Source organism: Mugil cephalus, chromosome 11, assembly GCF_022458985.1.
Source record: "Mugil cephalus isolate CIBA_MC_2020 chromosome 11, CIBA_Mcephalus_1.1, whole genome shotgun sequence".
NCBI lineage: Eukaryota > Metazoa > Chordata > Actinopteri > Mugiliformes > Mugilidae > Mugil > Mugil cephalus.
Genome location: NC_061780.1, coordinates 22,255,859 through 22,273,436, shown reverse-complemented (window position 1 = coordinate 22,273,436; position 17,578 = coordinate 22,255,859). Strand labels below are relative to the sequence as shown.

At 41.1% G+C, this 17,578-nt stretch overlaps 1 protein-coding gene across 2 annotated transcripts in view; it reads left to right on the top strand.

The window, feature by feature from the left end:
• The window catches only part of ano10a (anoctamin 10a), a 32,465-nt gene extending 18,632 nt beyond the window's left edge, over positions 1-13,833 (top strand). The window contains exons 14-16 of one of the 2 annotated variants that reach the window (XM_047598293.1): positions 6,480-6,596; positions 9,054-9,070; positions 12,336-13,833. In XM_047598293.1, coding sequence (XP_047454249.1) covers positions 6,480-6,596; positions 9,054-9,070; positions 12,336-12,441 — 240 coding nt within the window. In that variant the 3' untranslated portion in view covers positions 12,442-13,833. The remainder of the gene's footprint in view (positions 1-6,479; positions 6,597-9,053; positions 9,071-12,335) is intronic. The other variant, XM_047598294.1, reaches the window with a different exon arrangement.
• The last annotated feature ends 3,745 nt before the right edge of the window (positions 13,834-17,578 follow it).

Below are 17,578 nucleotides of genomic sequence, written 5' to 3'. Positions count from 1 at the left end.
CCGTGCGGCGCTTCAAGACTCTCGATGAAGTTGAGGGTAATACGTTAGCGGATGGTTAACGATCCGTCTTCTGGGGGGGGGGGATCTGGCTCTTCAGCAGCTACAGAGAACAGATTTCTGCTGTTGCTGCAGATGAGAGTCAGGACGGTCACGCCGTTACTACAGCCGATCAGGCATAACATTATGACCACTCACACTTCCTGTAATATTGTGTTAGGATGGACATGGGCTTTCTGAGGTGCCTCCAAATAGCGGATATTGTTTGGACTCATTACGTACGAATGGACAGTTGGTTCTTTTGAGGCGGTCCTGTGTGTTCTGTGTTTTTTTTATCATGAAACTGTTTTTGTGGCTACATCCTGCTGAGGATGGCTACTACCATCAAGGAGTGTCAAAGCTTTGGGGTGGGGGTCCATGGTCTGGTCTAGGTGGAGGCCAGGTCCAAAAGTTTCCCCAGCAGAACATTAAATTGTCACTTCTCCTGTCAACGGTTTTGATGTTGGGGCTGATCTGTGTATATAATAAAGACCATTTACCATCTGTTACACTCAGTCATTGGATCCATTATTGATGTTATAATATTGATGATAATCAGCAAAGACGCCAGCGACGTGTAAAAGTTTCATCAAGTTGACATTTTAGTATTTAGTGTTTCTGCTCTTTGTCTAATTCCAACGAACCCAAACGGCCTGTTTGTGCCGTGGCTCTGCATGCTAATAAAAGTTCCACTTTTCACGTGCGTCAGTTAAATTGTCTTTTTCCTTCAAGGTTATTTGCAGCAGCCCACACAGTAATGTCATTACACTGTTTTTTAAGTTAATCAGATCAGCTTTCGCCCACTGGGCTCACGAGCCGAGCGTCTCAGTGTGTGTGCATGGTCTGCATGGTATAGCAGCCAACTTAATCTTCTTAACTTAAATTTATATTAAGATGCATTCACTGCACAGGTACTCGTTAACAAGGAAACCATTCATGTTTTTTTTTTGTGATAAATGAATATTGGCTTAATTTTGAAGAGACGTTTCTCTGTAGACTCTTTATAATCATAATAAGATAACAGAATTATTTGAGCTTTTTTTTTTTTACATCAGGACAGAGCTGCTGTTGTTCAAGCAGGATTCATACGTATCATTCCATATTTCCACTCTACAGGAGGGTGTCTTTCATCTCGTTGTTTCGGTTTTACGGCCGGGGTCTTTTACAGTTCTCTTCACTGGCTCGTTATCAGTAATTGCCGGAGGCTACGTCAGAGCCCAGTGCAGACTCCAGATTCCAGATGAAGGCTAACGTCACTATCCGTCTCCTGTACGTGTAAATAAGATACTAGTACCTGAGTGTTTCCCACCATGGTACATCACGGCGCACTACCAAATAAAAACGCCACAAAAAGTATGAATAATGACATAATGATCATCTACGGATGTTTTGTTCGGTGATGACGTTTAAATTTGCTTGGAACCAGCTTTTCCTCACACAGCAAACATTATGGAGTCGGCTCGGTTGGTTCCCCGGTAAAAGTAAATCCAAAGGAAAGAGAACTTTAATTGTGAGCTCACTTTTTTTTGCTTTCTTCTGACCACTACTCATACTAGGACCTTCATCTGGGTCAGAATTTACTCCAGGACTCAGTTCGGATTGTACAGAAGTGTACTGCATTCACTTAAATAAAAATTAAGTAATTTATTTCTTTGGTTTGTTTTTAGGAATGTTTTTCTGTTCCGAATATTTATTTATTTCCTGTTTTTCAGGTTTTTTTTTCTAATCTCCTGCTCTGTACATATATTTATATGGACTTAGACATACTTTAATGATCCACAAGGGACATTACTTTGTCACCGTAGCTTAGCTTTGTTCGTCCGTTGCACATAAAGTATCAGATAAAACAGATAAAATAAAATGACATTAGAATAAAGTAAAATAAAAGCAAAAAAAAATTACAGATTAATGAGATGCATCTAAAATGCATTTAAAATGACTGGCTACGTGGTAAGTGAAGAGCCAAATAAAATAAACCAAATAAAAATAAAGAAAATTAAGTAAAATTGGATAATTTCCTGCGTCACAGTGGTTGAGAATCACTGCAGTAGCTGATACGTTAGTGTCTTAAACTAAACATGTGAATGTCGCTGCCCCCCAGTTTGAATTTATGTTGAATTAATTTAAAAAAAAATGATTGATTCAAATGGTCTCACATCAGCTTTCATATAGATTTTAATTTCACAGTGTCCTCATGGCTCAGACAGACCCAGCATTGGGTTGTAAGTGTGCATTAAGGTTAACAATGACATACTCAGATCACAGAAGAATAATAATATATACATATATATGCTGGAATTATTCCTCATCAGTTAGATGGACGGTGGTTTGAAATGCTAATGTTCCAATTAACAGTGAAGGGGTGCTATGGTAACTGCATTAAGTGCTGAATACTGAGCAGTGGAAATAAAACTGTGGTGCCGGTTTAAAGACCTGTCTGCTCTTCGGTCTCCAGATCATATTGTTGCAGTTAGAACACACAGTTGGTTTGTAGATTATTATTCTCATTCTCATCAAAGCGGCTGAAGAAATAACGCGTGGGATTAAGGTTGAGGCCAAAATATTATTAATCTCTCACCAGGAGTGAAACAACAGCAAATGACACAGAGCTGAAACAATGCTACAAAATATCCACAGCTTGGAGTTCAGACACCGATCAGGCATAACATTATGACCACGTTCCTAATATTGTCTCCAAAAGAGTCGTGACTCATCAGATATTTAATCAGTTTGGAATCGAGTGAATTTGGATCATAACTCTATTTTTAATTTTATGAAACTGAAGTGCATCAGTAGTATAATAAACTTTCAGAGACTGCTCTCTTTGTTTGTAGCTTGATGGTGAAAAAAGAAGATCCTCGATGTAAAAACGCTCTAGGTTCTAGTAGAACAAAATCCTGGACAAGTTTGAATTTGTTTCAAACATTTTTAGGTCTCAAAAACAGGACGTGTCCGAGAAAAAGAGGACGTCTGATCACCCTATTTAACCTCCTGAGACCTGAGCTTTTGTTTGCTGTGCATTTTAATTTCTCCATTTCATAACAAGTATAAAAATCACCTTTGGACCGAAGAGGTTTTTCGGAAAACGTTTATTCAATATTAATATAAAGTCACCAATATGTAACAAAATATATAAATGTTCATTTTCATGTCCGATCGTTGCTGTGCAAAAGCAGAATTGCAAATAATGAAGTCCCAACGTCCTCAGTCGAGTACTTGATCATTAGCGCAAATTGCATTTCATATTAAAATAAAAAAGGTTTAGCTGAAAATTTGACGAGGTTTTGTACCTTGTCCACTTCTGTCATGTAGAATGAATCTGCTGAAATGAAAACTAGAATCTAGTTATGAGGACAAAAGTTTAAATGAAGCAGAATAAGCTGCAACAATCTTAAAACTTAATGTCCCCATATGAGGACGCAGGAGATTAAATATTGTATAGTCGGTTCCAGAAGTGTTTTAGTTTTTAGTGTTGTTGCTCCAGTGTGTCAGATACTGAAACACAGCGCTGTACTCTACTGTAAAGGAAGCTCATGTTTCAGTGTCGACAACCAGGTTTTGTTTCACATCATGAAAATTAACGTGAGGATGGTTCGAGCCCGGAGGAGAGATTACGTATGGCACAGGTGAAGGAGACGATCGCTCAGGTGAAGAGCCTGTGGCAGCTTAATGTGCTCGGTGCAGCGATGATAATACAAATACCCTCCATCTGAAGTTTGATCACATCTGTTATGTCGCACCAAACAGAATTTATCGTGTGGCCCAAACATCTCACAAGTCACTTTCTCCTCAGTCTCCTCACCGCCGCCCGGCGTCCTCTGTCTTCGGTCTAACCTTGCGCTGCTGAACACTCAGAAATATAAATGAGCCTTGAACCGGTGCAGCAATCAACTAAGAGCTGGAGTGTTTATTCTGCACTTTCAATCAATGTGACAAGTCTCTGAGATCAGGGATTTCTTGGCTCGTTCTGCTTGTTAATTAGTGGAGCGGCCGAGCTGACCAGAATGACAAAACGTCTTAGTCGGTGCTTCCTTAAGCCAGAAAAGTTGTCTTTGTGATGAAAAGCCTGAGTGTAAAAAGGCTCTGTTCTTGGAAACTGTGAGACTAATTTCCCAAAAACCTAATTTAGTTTTACCCGTCCTTGAATAATATGTAATAATTACGCCACGAGTAAACAGAGGGAAGTTTATTAGGCTGTTGGATTATGTATAATTTAAAATGATGGATCATCGTGTGGTGAAAGCTCGTATTAACTCCTGAACTCGTCCAGTGGTGTATAATTAAGTAACTTATACTAAACATTTAGGTCCAGAGACACATTGTCTTCACATTGTCTCTTGTGTGCTCTCTGTCTCTCGTACCATTTGCTCTACTGTCGCATACACGAGTCCATTACTGTGATGAGGAAAACAGATACTGAACCAAAGAAGCTCGTGTGCAGCGCATCTTTTCTAATATAACCACAAATCTAGGAACCAGAGCCTGGTTCTAATAGACTCTAACGGTTCTAATGGAGAGCATGCACCTAGACAGACAGACAGAACAGGATAACACAATATACTGCTTACAAAATATTCACAGCATTTTTATTTACCTTTTCATCTGGTTATTTATTCAATTTTGTTTATTTTGTCATTTTATATTTTTTTAGTCTGACTTTCAACTGAATTTTACTTATTTCTTTTATTATTATTATTATTATTATTATTATTATTATTATTATTATTATTATCTTTTTTAGTATTTTTTAATTGAATTTTAGTATTTTTTATCTTTTTAGTCTGGCTTTTCATCTAAATTATTTCATTATTTTGCTTTTAAGTGAATATTAATTATTTTTTTTATTATTTTTATCTTTTTTTAATTTGGCTTTTAATTGAATTTTATTATTCTATCATTTTATATTTTTTTAGTCTGACTTTTAACTGCAATTTACTTATTTTTTTCATCTTTTTATTCTGGTTGTTAATTAAATTTTTTTATTTTATCATTTTATCTTTTTAAAGTTTTCAAAGTAAAAGCACGTATGAGGACGATACTGTGTTTATAGCAAGAGTGCCCAAATACATGTACTTCTATCTGTGGGTTCACTAACCTTTACTCTGACGTGATTTTTGACATGGAAAAACAAGGCTTTAACTAGTAGCTAACTGTTCTCTGATTATATGTAGTTATGTTTAGTTTTCACCTAGTTGTACTGCAGTCATGTCGTCTTCCCCGAGACTCTTTTATTGTTTCGAAAAACAACGTATTGATCCACGTCCAACTTCTGTTACACAGCGGCGCCCTCATACGTGCTCTTACTTTGAAAATGGCACTTTTTTGTTTCTGTCTTCTGATTTTTTTGTTTTAAGAAACGGAAAATTAAAAGCGAGCTTTTTTGTAAAGTTTTGTTTATCCATTCTCAACCCCCGATAAAGAAAAACACCTTGAATTTCAATTTGTAATTTTAGAATTTTAAAATGAAAATCAAGTAACTGGTAATTTTTGTTGTTGTTGTTGTTGTTGTTGTTTTTTAACGTTCTTTTCTGAACCAAAAATTCCAAAATGACCAAAACATACACCGACCCTGGCCACCACCTGTTTGACCTCCTGCCCTCTGGGAGGCGATAAAACACCAGACTACTGAACAGTTTATCCCCCAAAGCCATAGAGCCCCTCAATAAACAAGAAAACCCACCAAAACATTTTAAATTCTTGTGCAATATATTTAATATTTATCATGGTCATTCACACAGTGACATTAAAGAATTGGGGGTTTGGTTGAGTCGAGGTTTAGTCAATGAAATGTGTGTGTGTGTGTGTGTGTGTGTGTGTGTGTGTGTGTGTGTGTGTGTGTGGGAACAGTGTCTACTCAGCACATGTGAGTGAATGGGAGCTGACGTCTTCATGGGAAAACACACACTCTGCTGATTCAGACGTGTGACGTTGGCAGCGCCTGATGATCGGTGTGGACATTTTTAAAAACGCATGATTCTGTGTAGTACTTCACCGGAAAATCCTAAACGCAATCCTGCAACTAAACGCACACAGAAACATAATACAGCAGGGACACAGCGTCCGTTATGATTTAATCACCGGGTAATTAAAAAGTGTGACGTCCTCAATCTGCAAATATCAGCCGACACTCATTAACATTTAAAATATTATTGGATAAAATTTTGTTTTCGTTTGAATTCAGGACATGCACAGAGGCCGTCTCTCCCACCCTGACGTCCCACTCTGCCACTCCCCCCTCCCCCCTCGTCTCCTTTCTGTCCTCTCTCTCAGTTTTACAGCCGTGTCCCATGAAGGACGCCGTCCCATAAAAACATAATCAAATGATGGAGATGCATCTTTCAAAGCGTGTTTCCTTCCTGCACGTAGGAGGGAAAAAAAAGGGGGATGCAAATAAAATCTGAAAACTGACCCGTGATGTGATTGTTGTCATTCTGTGATTTCAGCATGGACTGCTGGCCTTCAAGTTCATCCTGACCTTCCTCATCCCCGACGTCCCCAAACACATTCAGACCAAACTGTCCCGCCTGGAGTTTGAGTCCCTGGAGGCCCTGAAGAAAAAGGTAAAAATCAGTCAACTCGATGGCGTCGTTACAAATGGAGGCGAACTTTTAGCATAAACTACAGACGTCGTAGCACCTGTTGCCTTCAGGTTATGTAATTTTCGTTTTTTTGCTTAGTATTGCTGGAACAGCCCTCACTGCTAGAGGAGACTGTTTGCTGTAAACTAAAGACACACATGGGAAACACAGAGTCTGGGTCTGAACTGATAAGATATGAGACTGTTTATTTAACTCCCGTATGGGAAATTTCCTTGTCACAGTGGAATATGTAGAAGAAACAGTAACAAATTTAATGGTAAAATATTCTACAAAAATACTAAAGAGAAAAATAGGAATGTAAAGATGCACAGAACTGGTAAACAGTTGCTGAGACCATAAAATGTATTGGACAGGACAGTGAGGTGGTGGTTTGTGCCAAAAGGACAAAATGTATTAGTGCAGAAAAGTCGTGATTACATTTAAAGATGTTTACCTTCAGTCCAGACCCAAGAGGCAGATGCATATACTTCGCTCTGCTCTACAGACGTCACGTCTTTGTGTCTCCACTGGATTCTGCTGATGCAAAGCACAGAAGAAGCTCACGTCTCTGCCTAGTTTTACCTACGGCTGCAAAATCTTTGGTTGATTAGACATTTTTTATATATTTCCTGGCACGGCCACTCTACTGATACACATGTTTGAAATGAAAACAGAATATTTGAACCTGTGTTTCCTTGCACTTTAACTATGACAAGATAACTACAAATTTATTTATTTTATTTTTTATAAACTATTAGCATCATTTTAGTTCAGTGATGGTTCTCAGTCATCCAGACGTCACTGGGAAAGACATTTAACTGGACTTGTAGAGGTTTTTTAATAGACAGAATTCAAGAAGTTACCTGGATGAAACATTCAGGAAACTCCAGCTGTAGCGTTTTCTGGTTATTTACCACTTTAGTTGCACCATCATCCATTGTGATCTGCCATGTGTTCAGTATGTTACCAGTCAAGGTAACAGTAACACGGTTAAAACACTCTTGATGGCGTCACTATTTTACATCCAGCTGCTCCTGAAGCATTCTTGGCTGCTGGGATTTCGAGTAGATACACGTTCACAAAGTCTTTGCTTCCAGTGTTTATGTAGCGGTGAAACGCCACAGTTTGCTTTAGTGTAATTCTGTCCTGTATAACTTCAGCTGTTCGCAGACGTTCGTCTTTAGTCGCTCAAGGTATATTCATTTATCTTCTCGTCTGCTTCCATCCAAACTCTGGTTTAAACAGTGTTGGGAGTAACGCGTTACAAAAGTAATGCATTGCTCTTTGCTGTAATGTTTTAATGTAAGTAATATTTTACTCAGAACAAATGTCAGAACAAACGCGTGTTACAACGGATCTTAAATCTGAAATTAATTAAGTTGATTAAATTGTGTGTTTTTATTCAAATTCAAGATCAGCAGAGTAGGAAAAAAATCTGAGCAAGTGCTAGAGAACAGCTGATTGGAACAGTCGAAGGGTCGGACTGTACGTTCATCAGATGGACATATGACATAAGATACGAAGAACGTTATAGTTACGTTCACTTTGAAACCAAAAGATCTCTGCACAAGTACTTTAAGGAAACATGTAGCGTGGCGCCAACTTTCTTTAGATATTCGGTTATAATCTACAGCAGCAGCTTCTGGCAATACTGATTTCTATATGAATGCACCTAAATTTACAGCATTTCTAATCAGAATATGTATTGCACCTCCATTATATTGTTCTGTTGTTAGCGTTAGCCTAGCTTAGCCACTCCACATTGGGAACACTGCACATGTAAATGAGCTACACTGAATGCAATACGATCTACTGAGAATGTAAAATCCATATTTCCAGTCATTTTTGGTGAAAGTAACTTAAAAATAATGTAATTCCTTAGAAATTACAGTCGTAAGTAACACGTTTTTGAAGTAACTGCACCAACCCTGGATTTAAACGACTCCAGCATCCGCACACAAACTAGACCAGAGACCCGAGGCACATGTTCAGCAGCACGCAAGCTCCACTGCTTCTCATTTAGCATTCACAATGGGCCCTTGATGCCTGTCCCAGACCACTTTGCTGAAGACGAATGGCGAGCCGTGCGCTAACAGTATGGATATGGCTCCACGGTGAAGCATTAGCGCCGCAGCCATTCGTTTGACGTGGACTGACAGGGGCTGAGTGCTCCTCTGATGAGCTCTCGGGCCTCTGCTTCATCATCTCTTTCACGTGGCTTCTCTCGGCCTCCTCGCTCGATACGTTGCCATTTCGCGGGGGTTTGACTTCACGTCTCCATCTCCCGTGCTTCTGATGCACATCGAGTGTGACGATTAAAGAAGTTTGAAACAACACCTCTCGAGGTTAAACCCTCGTCTTGAACTGGTTTTGTTTCTTGCGCTCGTATGAGTGGAGACCGGTTTAATCAGGTGTGTGTGGTCTCTTGGCTCCCCACAGAGACCTCTCCACGGAGGGTGAGTAGCCCAAACTGCCTGTGAGACTGGTTGTGGCGTTAATTAACGGTCATGGCGTCGGTCGACGCTGATCTAATACTCTAACTCAGGTTGATTTTGCCGTGGGTTCATCTAACACGTCGCTCCGTGCTTTAACAGTTTAATAAGATGATCATTTTCCTCCGTCGCCGACCCGAGAATGAAAACATGTGAGCATGAACCACATCAGACCTACATGCACCGACGACTGAACGCCTGTTTGACCTCAGTCACAAGCGCAGACGGGATGAACTGGAGCTAATTTAATGCCGCCGCCCGCTACTGATGTCAAAACCGTGACGTTAATGTTCTGACTGGAGCAGACGGGTGTGGACGGAGTTTAGAGGACGGTCAGGTGGACTGGAGACTGAAGGGACACGGGGACATGTGACGGGTTTGCGTTTTAACTGACAGGTCATTAAACTGTATGATGAGGGCACATTTAGACTGCATTAAAACATTTAATATGAGACTCTATGAGAACTATATGAGGGATTTACAGCTCGGCTCTGATCGAACTTCACTTTTCAGAGACACAAACGCAGACTAGGTGTCTACAGCAGGGACGGCCGCTGACGTCTAGACGAACGCTGGGGTTTGATGTTTGAGAAAAGAAACTCCTTTGTTACCGTTTTAAACGTCTCGTGAGTTTATTCGTCTTAATCCGACGTCAGGCGTCTACAGTATAATGTGTCTGCAATAGAAACCCGGGGGGTGGTTGTAGCTGTTGTGTAGCTAATTATGTGAAGATCTGAAATCTTCACATTTAGACATTTGATAATAGATCCAGAATAGATGAAATGCTGCGGCTCTGCGTGATCAGGCATAACATTATGACCTAATACCCCTAATATGTCCTAATATTGTGTCCGTCTCTCTTGTTGCCTCCAAAGCAGTTGTGACTCATCAGAAAATGGACATGGGTCTTCTGAGGGTTGTCCTGTGGTGTTAGTGGGGGGGTCTTTGAGGGGAGGGGTCTCTCTGCGGATCATCCCACAGTATCTAGTAAATTTGGAGGCCAGGTCAACATGTTTTTTTGCGTTGTTCCTAAAGTGTTTCGCCTGTAAGTGGTCGTAATGTTGTGGCTGTTCTAAAACGTCGGAGGAATCGGTTCAGTAGTTTGATAGTAGCTGTAACAGTCCTCGCTATAGTGAAGGAACTCTGACATTGTTAGAGGCTCGACGTCCTGTTGTAATAAATCGTGGACATTTACGGCCGAGGCTCCTGCTGCGGTTTAGGTTTAGTTAAGGTCACCTGAAGTGATGAAGACCAGAGTGGGTGAAGTCCTGCTTCCTCTCCCCACTGATCAATAGTGACGGGTCGGAGGTCACGGGGAGGAGTTATTTAAGAAGACATCATCCGGGAGGAGCTGGGGGAAAACTGACAAATAAATACTACACTAACAGGAGGTTTATTTCTCATAGCGTCTCAGAGACAGTCGGCTCGGTCTGATCGCCTGTTTGTGCCTGTTTATAATGTTATAAAACAGAAAAGGCAGGAAAAAACTGCAGCGGTGAAACGACGGTCTGATAAGCTGGAAGTTTAAATCTGGTTGTTCCTGTTCCTGTTCCCCACATGGTCATTAAAACACATTCGTTCTCCGGTTTGAACCTGAAGAATCGGCTCAGAGGCTAAACGGCTGCCTCAGCACGGCCCACCCCACCCAAACACCACCCAAACACCGCCCAAACGCATCAGTCTCCGGGACATCATCATCCCACACTTCTCCGCCTCGGACGCAATTCGCCTGCTTTGCTTCTTGCCGGGATCACGGAGGAATTAATTGATTAAAGCGTAACTCTGCCAAGACCGAGCGAAGCATGGAGGGAAGGAGCAGCTGGGGGGTCGGGGCGGGTGATTTATTAAAGTGCAAACCAGGAAGCATCGAGGGGGGGGGGGGGGGCAGCTGGAAGCAGAGACTGTACATCTCTGTTTCCATCTTTAGCTCCTTTATGACCTGATCTTTCCACTCCTGCTTAACCTTGTGGAAAAATCCCAGCAGACAGAGTCCTGGTGTTTAGACAGCTGGGAGGAGATCAGGTGACTGCAGCCAGCGTCGATAAGAGCCTCCCGTCGACCTACGATCCTCTCTGATATTCCACACACACACACACACATATATATATATATACACACATATATATAAATCATATAGACATCACCCTGTCCGTCTCTGAGATTCTCCTCAGTCCTGCCAGACTCCATCTGCAGGACGCTGTCCAGACCCTGCAGCCTGCAGCAGAGCAGCTGTTCTGATCACTTGTAATGTTATTTTAAAAACTCTGGTCGCCATCGCCTCTCGCTGCTTAATGTCGTTCTGGGGAACAGAGAAGACGCAAACAGCCTCGGGGTGAGGGGGGTGAGGGGGGTGAGGGGGGAGGACGGCTCCTAGAACAGGTAACACCAGCCCCCACGACCTCTGCAGCCAACTCAAAGCCTCGAGGCTTGAGACCAGCCACAATTAAATCTGTTTCATGTGACGAGAGGCGCCTGTGGAGCGAGCGAGTCCCGATTAGATTAACCTCTGTTCACCTACTTCAGTAACTTTGTTTCGACGCCCTCGAGTCACGGTTAAGTTTCATTAACGAGCAAACAGCTGCTTCTAATCGCCGTTCGCCCATATCCATAAAACTCTTTTCATTTTTTATTTTACGTTAAGTAACCGATGTGCACACCGATCAGCCACATCATTATGACCGTCGACAGGAGAAGTGAATCACATTAATCATCCTGTGACTATTTAATGTTCAGCTGTTAAACTTTTGGACCTGGTATGTAGGCATGTAGCACCCACATAGACCAGACCCCAGAAGGTTCATGTCCATTCTCTGATGACACAACATCAGGAAGGTGGTCATAATGTTATGCCTGAGTGAGGCTGTGGGTGAGAGTGCACCCACCCAGCAAAAAGTAGTTGAAAAGACACTGAAAAGACTGAAAAGACGTCTAAACAACGTCTAAATTTGGTTGAAAGGTGAAAGGTGAAAAGACGTCATTTTCATGACATAGAAAAGACGTCTTCAAAACGACACAACCCAATTTTCAACAACTATTTTTGGACTAAATTTGGACAAAATCGGACGGACTAAACACAAACCAATTTTCAACGACTATTTCTGGACTAAATCAAGACCAGATTTAGCCCAAAAACCGACGTTGAAATGACGTCTGGTGTTTGGTGGGTAGTTCCCGTGGTGACCTGACCTGACTGAACATAAATGTGTCTCTTGTCTCGTGCGTGTTTCAGAAAATGCTGGAAGCCCCGGAGCTCACCAAGACTGTCCTGTGAGGAGGAGGAGGACGAGGAGGAGGAGAAGAGGAGGAGGAGCAGGAGGAGGAGCCACAGATTCTGATCAGGATCATCACTGACCGACATCTCACGTACATGCGTGTACCAAGTCACAAAAGACGTGTTTTTTTTTTTATTATTATTATATTTTTTTGAGTGTGTGTGTGTGTTTTTGCACTGTTGATCTGCAACAGCTTCACTTTATCTGTGGAGGGGGGGCGGAGTTTACAGTAACGCTGCGGTTCCAGGAGTGGATCAGGAGGAGGTGGTGCACCAGATATATTAGGAATGAGATGTACTGTAGGGGTGTCGGGGCGGTGTGTGGGTCAGGTGTTTAAATCACGCTGTAAAAACGATAAATATACTGTAGAAAATGCTGATTTTATATTAGACGGTTGGTGAAAGGAGTTTGGGTCAATCAGGTGTGGGGCGGTGGAAATGTTTAAAGTTTGTTTACCTCCTTCAGGTGTAACCACTGATTACTGAGCTGTGCACGGCAGACGCACCAATAACCTCCAGAGTTGACTGTCTCTCAGTATTAAAGCTGCTTAACGCTACTTTTTTAAAGCCCTAATAGCTGAATGTACAAACATATAAATCACGGTTTTGTCACTTACTTTGAAAACTGTAAAATGAAACGGTTGGAAATAATTATCACTGTGACTACAGGTGAGCCTCTCACATCATGTATGACCTGAATAAGAAAGAGAAAAAAACAAACCAAGCTATTTATTCTCAAGTTCAAAACCTCCTTCCTTTTATCTGTGGACACACTGAGCGTCCTGTAAGTGTTTCACATTTAAGTAGCAGTTGGCAAAACTCGATCCGCATTTACTTTCCGCGTGAGCCGATCTTTCCACTGTTACTGACCGTGTGGAAAAATCAGCCTCTGAAGCCTCGGAAGATAAACAGAAAGTTCGCCGAGTCTTCTGTGGAGAATTTAATTTGCTTTTTACGTGACGACAGGTGCATGTGTCTTATTCAACATCGGCCTTAGTGAGGAAAAGCATCATTTAGAACTGAAACATTAGGGATTAGTTAAGTCTGACTGATTTATGAGCTGAGCACGGACGAAAAAAAAAAAGTTTGCATGAACAAACAGTTGCAGAAGCACAGTCAGTGTTTGCTCACATCCAAAAAAAAAAGAAAAAAAAAGGAAAACATTTTACGCAGTTGCTGCAGAGTTAGTTGTATGAAGTATTATGTGTCATTTCGGCCTTTGCTTCCACAGCAAGAGATCAAACCAAGTGTTGGTTTTAACTGTGATGCGATCGTTATCAGTTTGTAGAAGACTTGAAGCTTTAAACCAATGCACTCTTTTAAAAAAACCCCTGTGCCTTCAAATCCAAGTATTTGTTTTTTATACGCTCTACACACAGTCCTCTGGAGTCTATGTCACAGGATGTATTGAAACTGTAACAGTATATTAAATAAACTTCCAAGTTATGAGATGAAACGTTGTGTCCGGCTCTACCTGCTTTAATCCGCCTGTGACCAGGATCCTCCTCTGACCCATGGAGCTCAAGATGCATCTAGTGACTAAAAGCTGAACTAATGAAATTATTTCAGAGGTTTATTAGTTATCGACTTAATCTGCTGCTCACGTTAGGCAGCAGAGCTTATCAGTAGACACCTAAAAACCAGAGCTACCTGCACCATGTTCACTGTCTTGGTTTATTTATATAAGCCTCTAGAAGAGATTCACATATTTTATCTCCATCGAGGAGTGTCATTGCTATGGGGTGGTTTACTGAGTTCTCTTCGTTACATAAGAAAAACCAAAGTTGTACAGAAATGTATTAGTTAAACAACTGAACCATTGTTCAGTTCGTTGGATTGTTTCTCCCAAGACAGTGATTAATTTACTGGAGCCCATCTTGTCCAGAAAATGTCCATCTTGTGCTCTTATCCTTGTTACACAGGGCAGTTGCAAGGAATTCTGGGGCCCCATGAAACAGTATCAGGGTGGGCCCCTCTACCCCGGGGTTTTTCATTGCCATGATGTTTTTCAGTAGGTGAATCATTGTTCAATGTCAATATCAAGAATATTGACCCCAAAAATGTGTGTGTGGTCTCATATCTGATGACGTTCCCTCCAGCACAAGGTCATTTTAGTACCATTACATTTATAAGTTATAATATTAAATGATAAATGATCGACATGTTTACGTAAATGTTTGTCTCTGCTGCCGACTTCAATCACGGAGAATAAATGGAGGAGAAAAAAAATGAGCAAGAAAGACTCTGAAGACTGCCAGTATGAGACAGGATTCCACGTTTTTATTTTTGGATATTACCATAGCTATATGTAACGTCTGACAACAGGTATCAACTACAGAATAATACACTGAATATTTCTGTCAGTTCCATCTTTTTTTCTTCTTCTTCTTCTTCTTCTTTTTGGTCCAGTAACGTTTTCTGCGTCTGATTCTCCGTTCGCTCGTTGAAAGTCAAACACTGAAAACACATGCACGTCATTCACCTGGATACAGCTGAGTAAGACGACAGTCAAAGACCTGACAGTATGAACAGAATCGCGTGCCCTCCCCCCTCCGTCACACGGCCGTGTTTAATAGCTGAGACACCCATACAGTAATTACTACGGTAACTTATCATAAGGCTAGATTACTGTACAGCTATGCACCAAAAGGTTCACTCTGCTGCTCTAGAGAAAAGAGAACGGGCCAAGTATTTACAACTCTATTTACATTCGCTTCCTTTAAAAAGAAATCTCAGACAACAACCAAAGAGAGGAAAAAAAAAACAAAAGAATATTAAAATATGTTCCTTTTTACTTTTTTTTTTTTTTTACTTTTTTCTTCTGAGCCTGAAGCAGCTGCAGTGAGGCTGCACACGGTTGGAATTTAAAAATGAAACAAATAAAAATGTTTCTGTACAGATAGCTGCAACACACAGTATAGCTTATTGCCAATGCCCTTGAAGAAAGTCCCAGTTTCGCCCTCTCATTTGTTCATTCCCGGCCGGCTCTTTTAAAGCTCTAGAAGTTATGAGCCTTTCATTTTTTATTATTTTTTTTAAATATTTTTTTATTCTTCTCTACAGATGAACCAGACTGTATAAATATGGAACAACCCCTAAAAGTGAAGCCAAAGCAAGTAGAGCTCCCCCTGGTGTCTGGCTGCAGTATAGGTCACAAGTCCCGCCCCCTTGTCCATGTTAGTGGGCGGGACTTGGGCCAAACTAAAATACTATAAACAGATTTTTTTTTTTTTTTTACAGTGCATCACCAGCGTATTATTATCATTACACTAGCAATTTAATTGAGTCGCTGCTATCAATATTTCAATTACATGACAAGAAAATGGCCGAAATTAGGATGTTATCCAGACTTTTGCCTCTTTTAGTCTGATTTTGGAATTACTCTCTGATTTGTAATAACTTTTGGCAGAATATAAAATACCAAATGTTTTACGCAGTCTGTCCGATTTGTACATCCAGAAACCCGGCAGTAATTCACCATTTTCCACGATTTACTTCAGTCCGTGCGTTTTGTTTATCTCGACGAGTGGTTCCAACATGGCGACTTTTGATGACGCGCTGACGACTCTCATAAAAAAAAAAAACCTCTCTGTATTTTTTTTTTTTTTTTTCCATTTTAGTTAGTTTATATAATGTTGCTGAATATTTAAGGAACATTTTCTGGGATAACTTTCGTTTTAATTAGTTATTCGACGCTATAGAAACAGAATGTGACATAACGGCGACCACCTGTTGCCATGCCAACCGCTCCGTAAAGTAAAGCGGTCCTGTTGGACCGTGAGAATTGTTATTTATTTTTTTTTTTTTTAAATTTAATAAATACAGTGTTTAATGCAACATTTGCTTGTAACTGGTGGAGGTAGAGCAGAGCGTAGCATTAATTAAATTTAATTATGTGGCTCCGAAGTCACAAGATGGCGCTGCCCGTGTCCGAGGGGAAAATAGCGTCAGTTTGGCCAATGGAAAGAAGAAGTGGAGACACGTTGTCCATATTTATACAGTCTATGTCCAGGCTCTCCTCTAAACAGAGCAAACAAACACAGATTTTTATTATTATTATTATTATTTTTAGACAGCAGATCGCTCAAAAAAAAAAAAAAAAAAAAAAAAAAAAAAATGTACAAGTTTTAAAAAATAAACTCTGACTTTCCATCACACTGTATTTACAACACCTGAGTCGGCACGCTGCACCCTTATGTACAAGTCAGCTTTGGGAGACACGTGGGTGCAGGTGGGACCGAGGGTGGGAGGGGAGGTGGGGGGGGGGGGGGGTGTCGGTAGCTGGACACAACGAATCAGCAAACAACGCAACGTCATGTGAATAAAAAAATAATAACGCCTCATTTATAAATATGTGGTCAGCAGTAACTCTTCCCTCACGTGTCGTCAAAAGGAGACCGGGACTCCTCCGCCCGGAGGCACGTGCGCACTTTAAAGGGCTGTGACCCAACGTTGAGTGGAGGAGGAAGCAGATTGTCTGAGTGCAATAAGGAGTGAAGAGTGGAAGTTGGAGCACTTCCTCTTCCCGTCACTGGCAGACGAGGTCAGATTCAGGTAAAGTGGATGGATTTATGTTTCATAAAGCAGACATTCAGAGAGGTCAGAGCTCCGCGGACAGGTTGAGGAGGACATTTATCCCTCTGGCTGTGCGACTCTTTCCTTTGAGGATGCAACAAGACTGGGTCGGTGTGATATTTGTTTTCAAGTGCAATTGTTTTTTGTTTTTTTTCATCCACCCTATTTGAATTTAACCTTATTTCTAAAGCGTCAACCAGACTTCACCGACCTAGAGTCTTTATTTACTCTAGATTTTTACACTTTAGAACTTATACCGGTACTTTGTGTTTTGTTCCGTTGCTGTACTGATGCTACTGGATGCTGAATTTCCCTCGGGATCAATAACGTATCTATATACACCGACCAGGCATAACATTATGACCACCTTCCTAATATCGTTTGGGTCTCTCTTGTGCCTCATCAGAGAAGGGACATGGATTTTCTGAGGGCGTCCTGTGGTGTCTGTTAACAGGATGTTGTTAGTGGGGGCTTTTGGGTCGTATGGGTTGAGGGGAGGGGGCCTCTGTGGATCATCCCACATATACTTGATCAGTTAGGGATCTAGTGAATTTGGAGGCCAGGTCAACACCTTGTGATGCTCTTTGTGTTTTTTGAAGTGCACCTATTTGATCTCCATCAAGGAG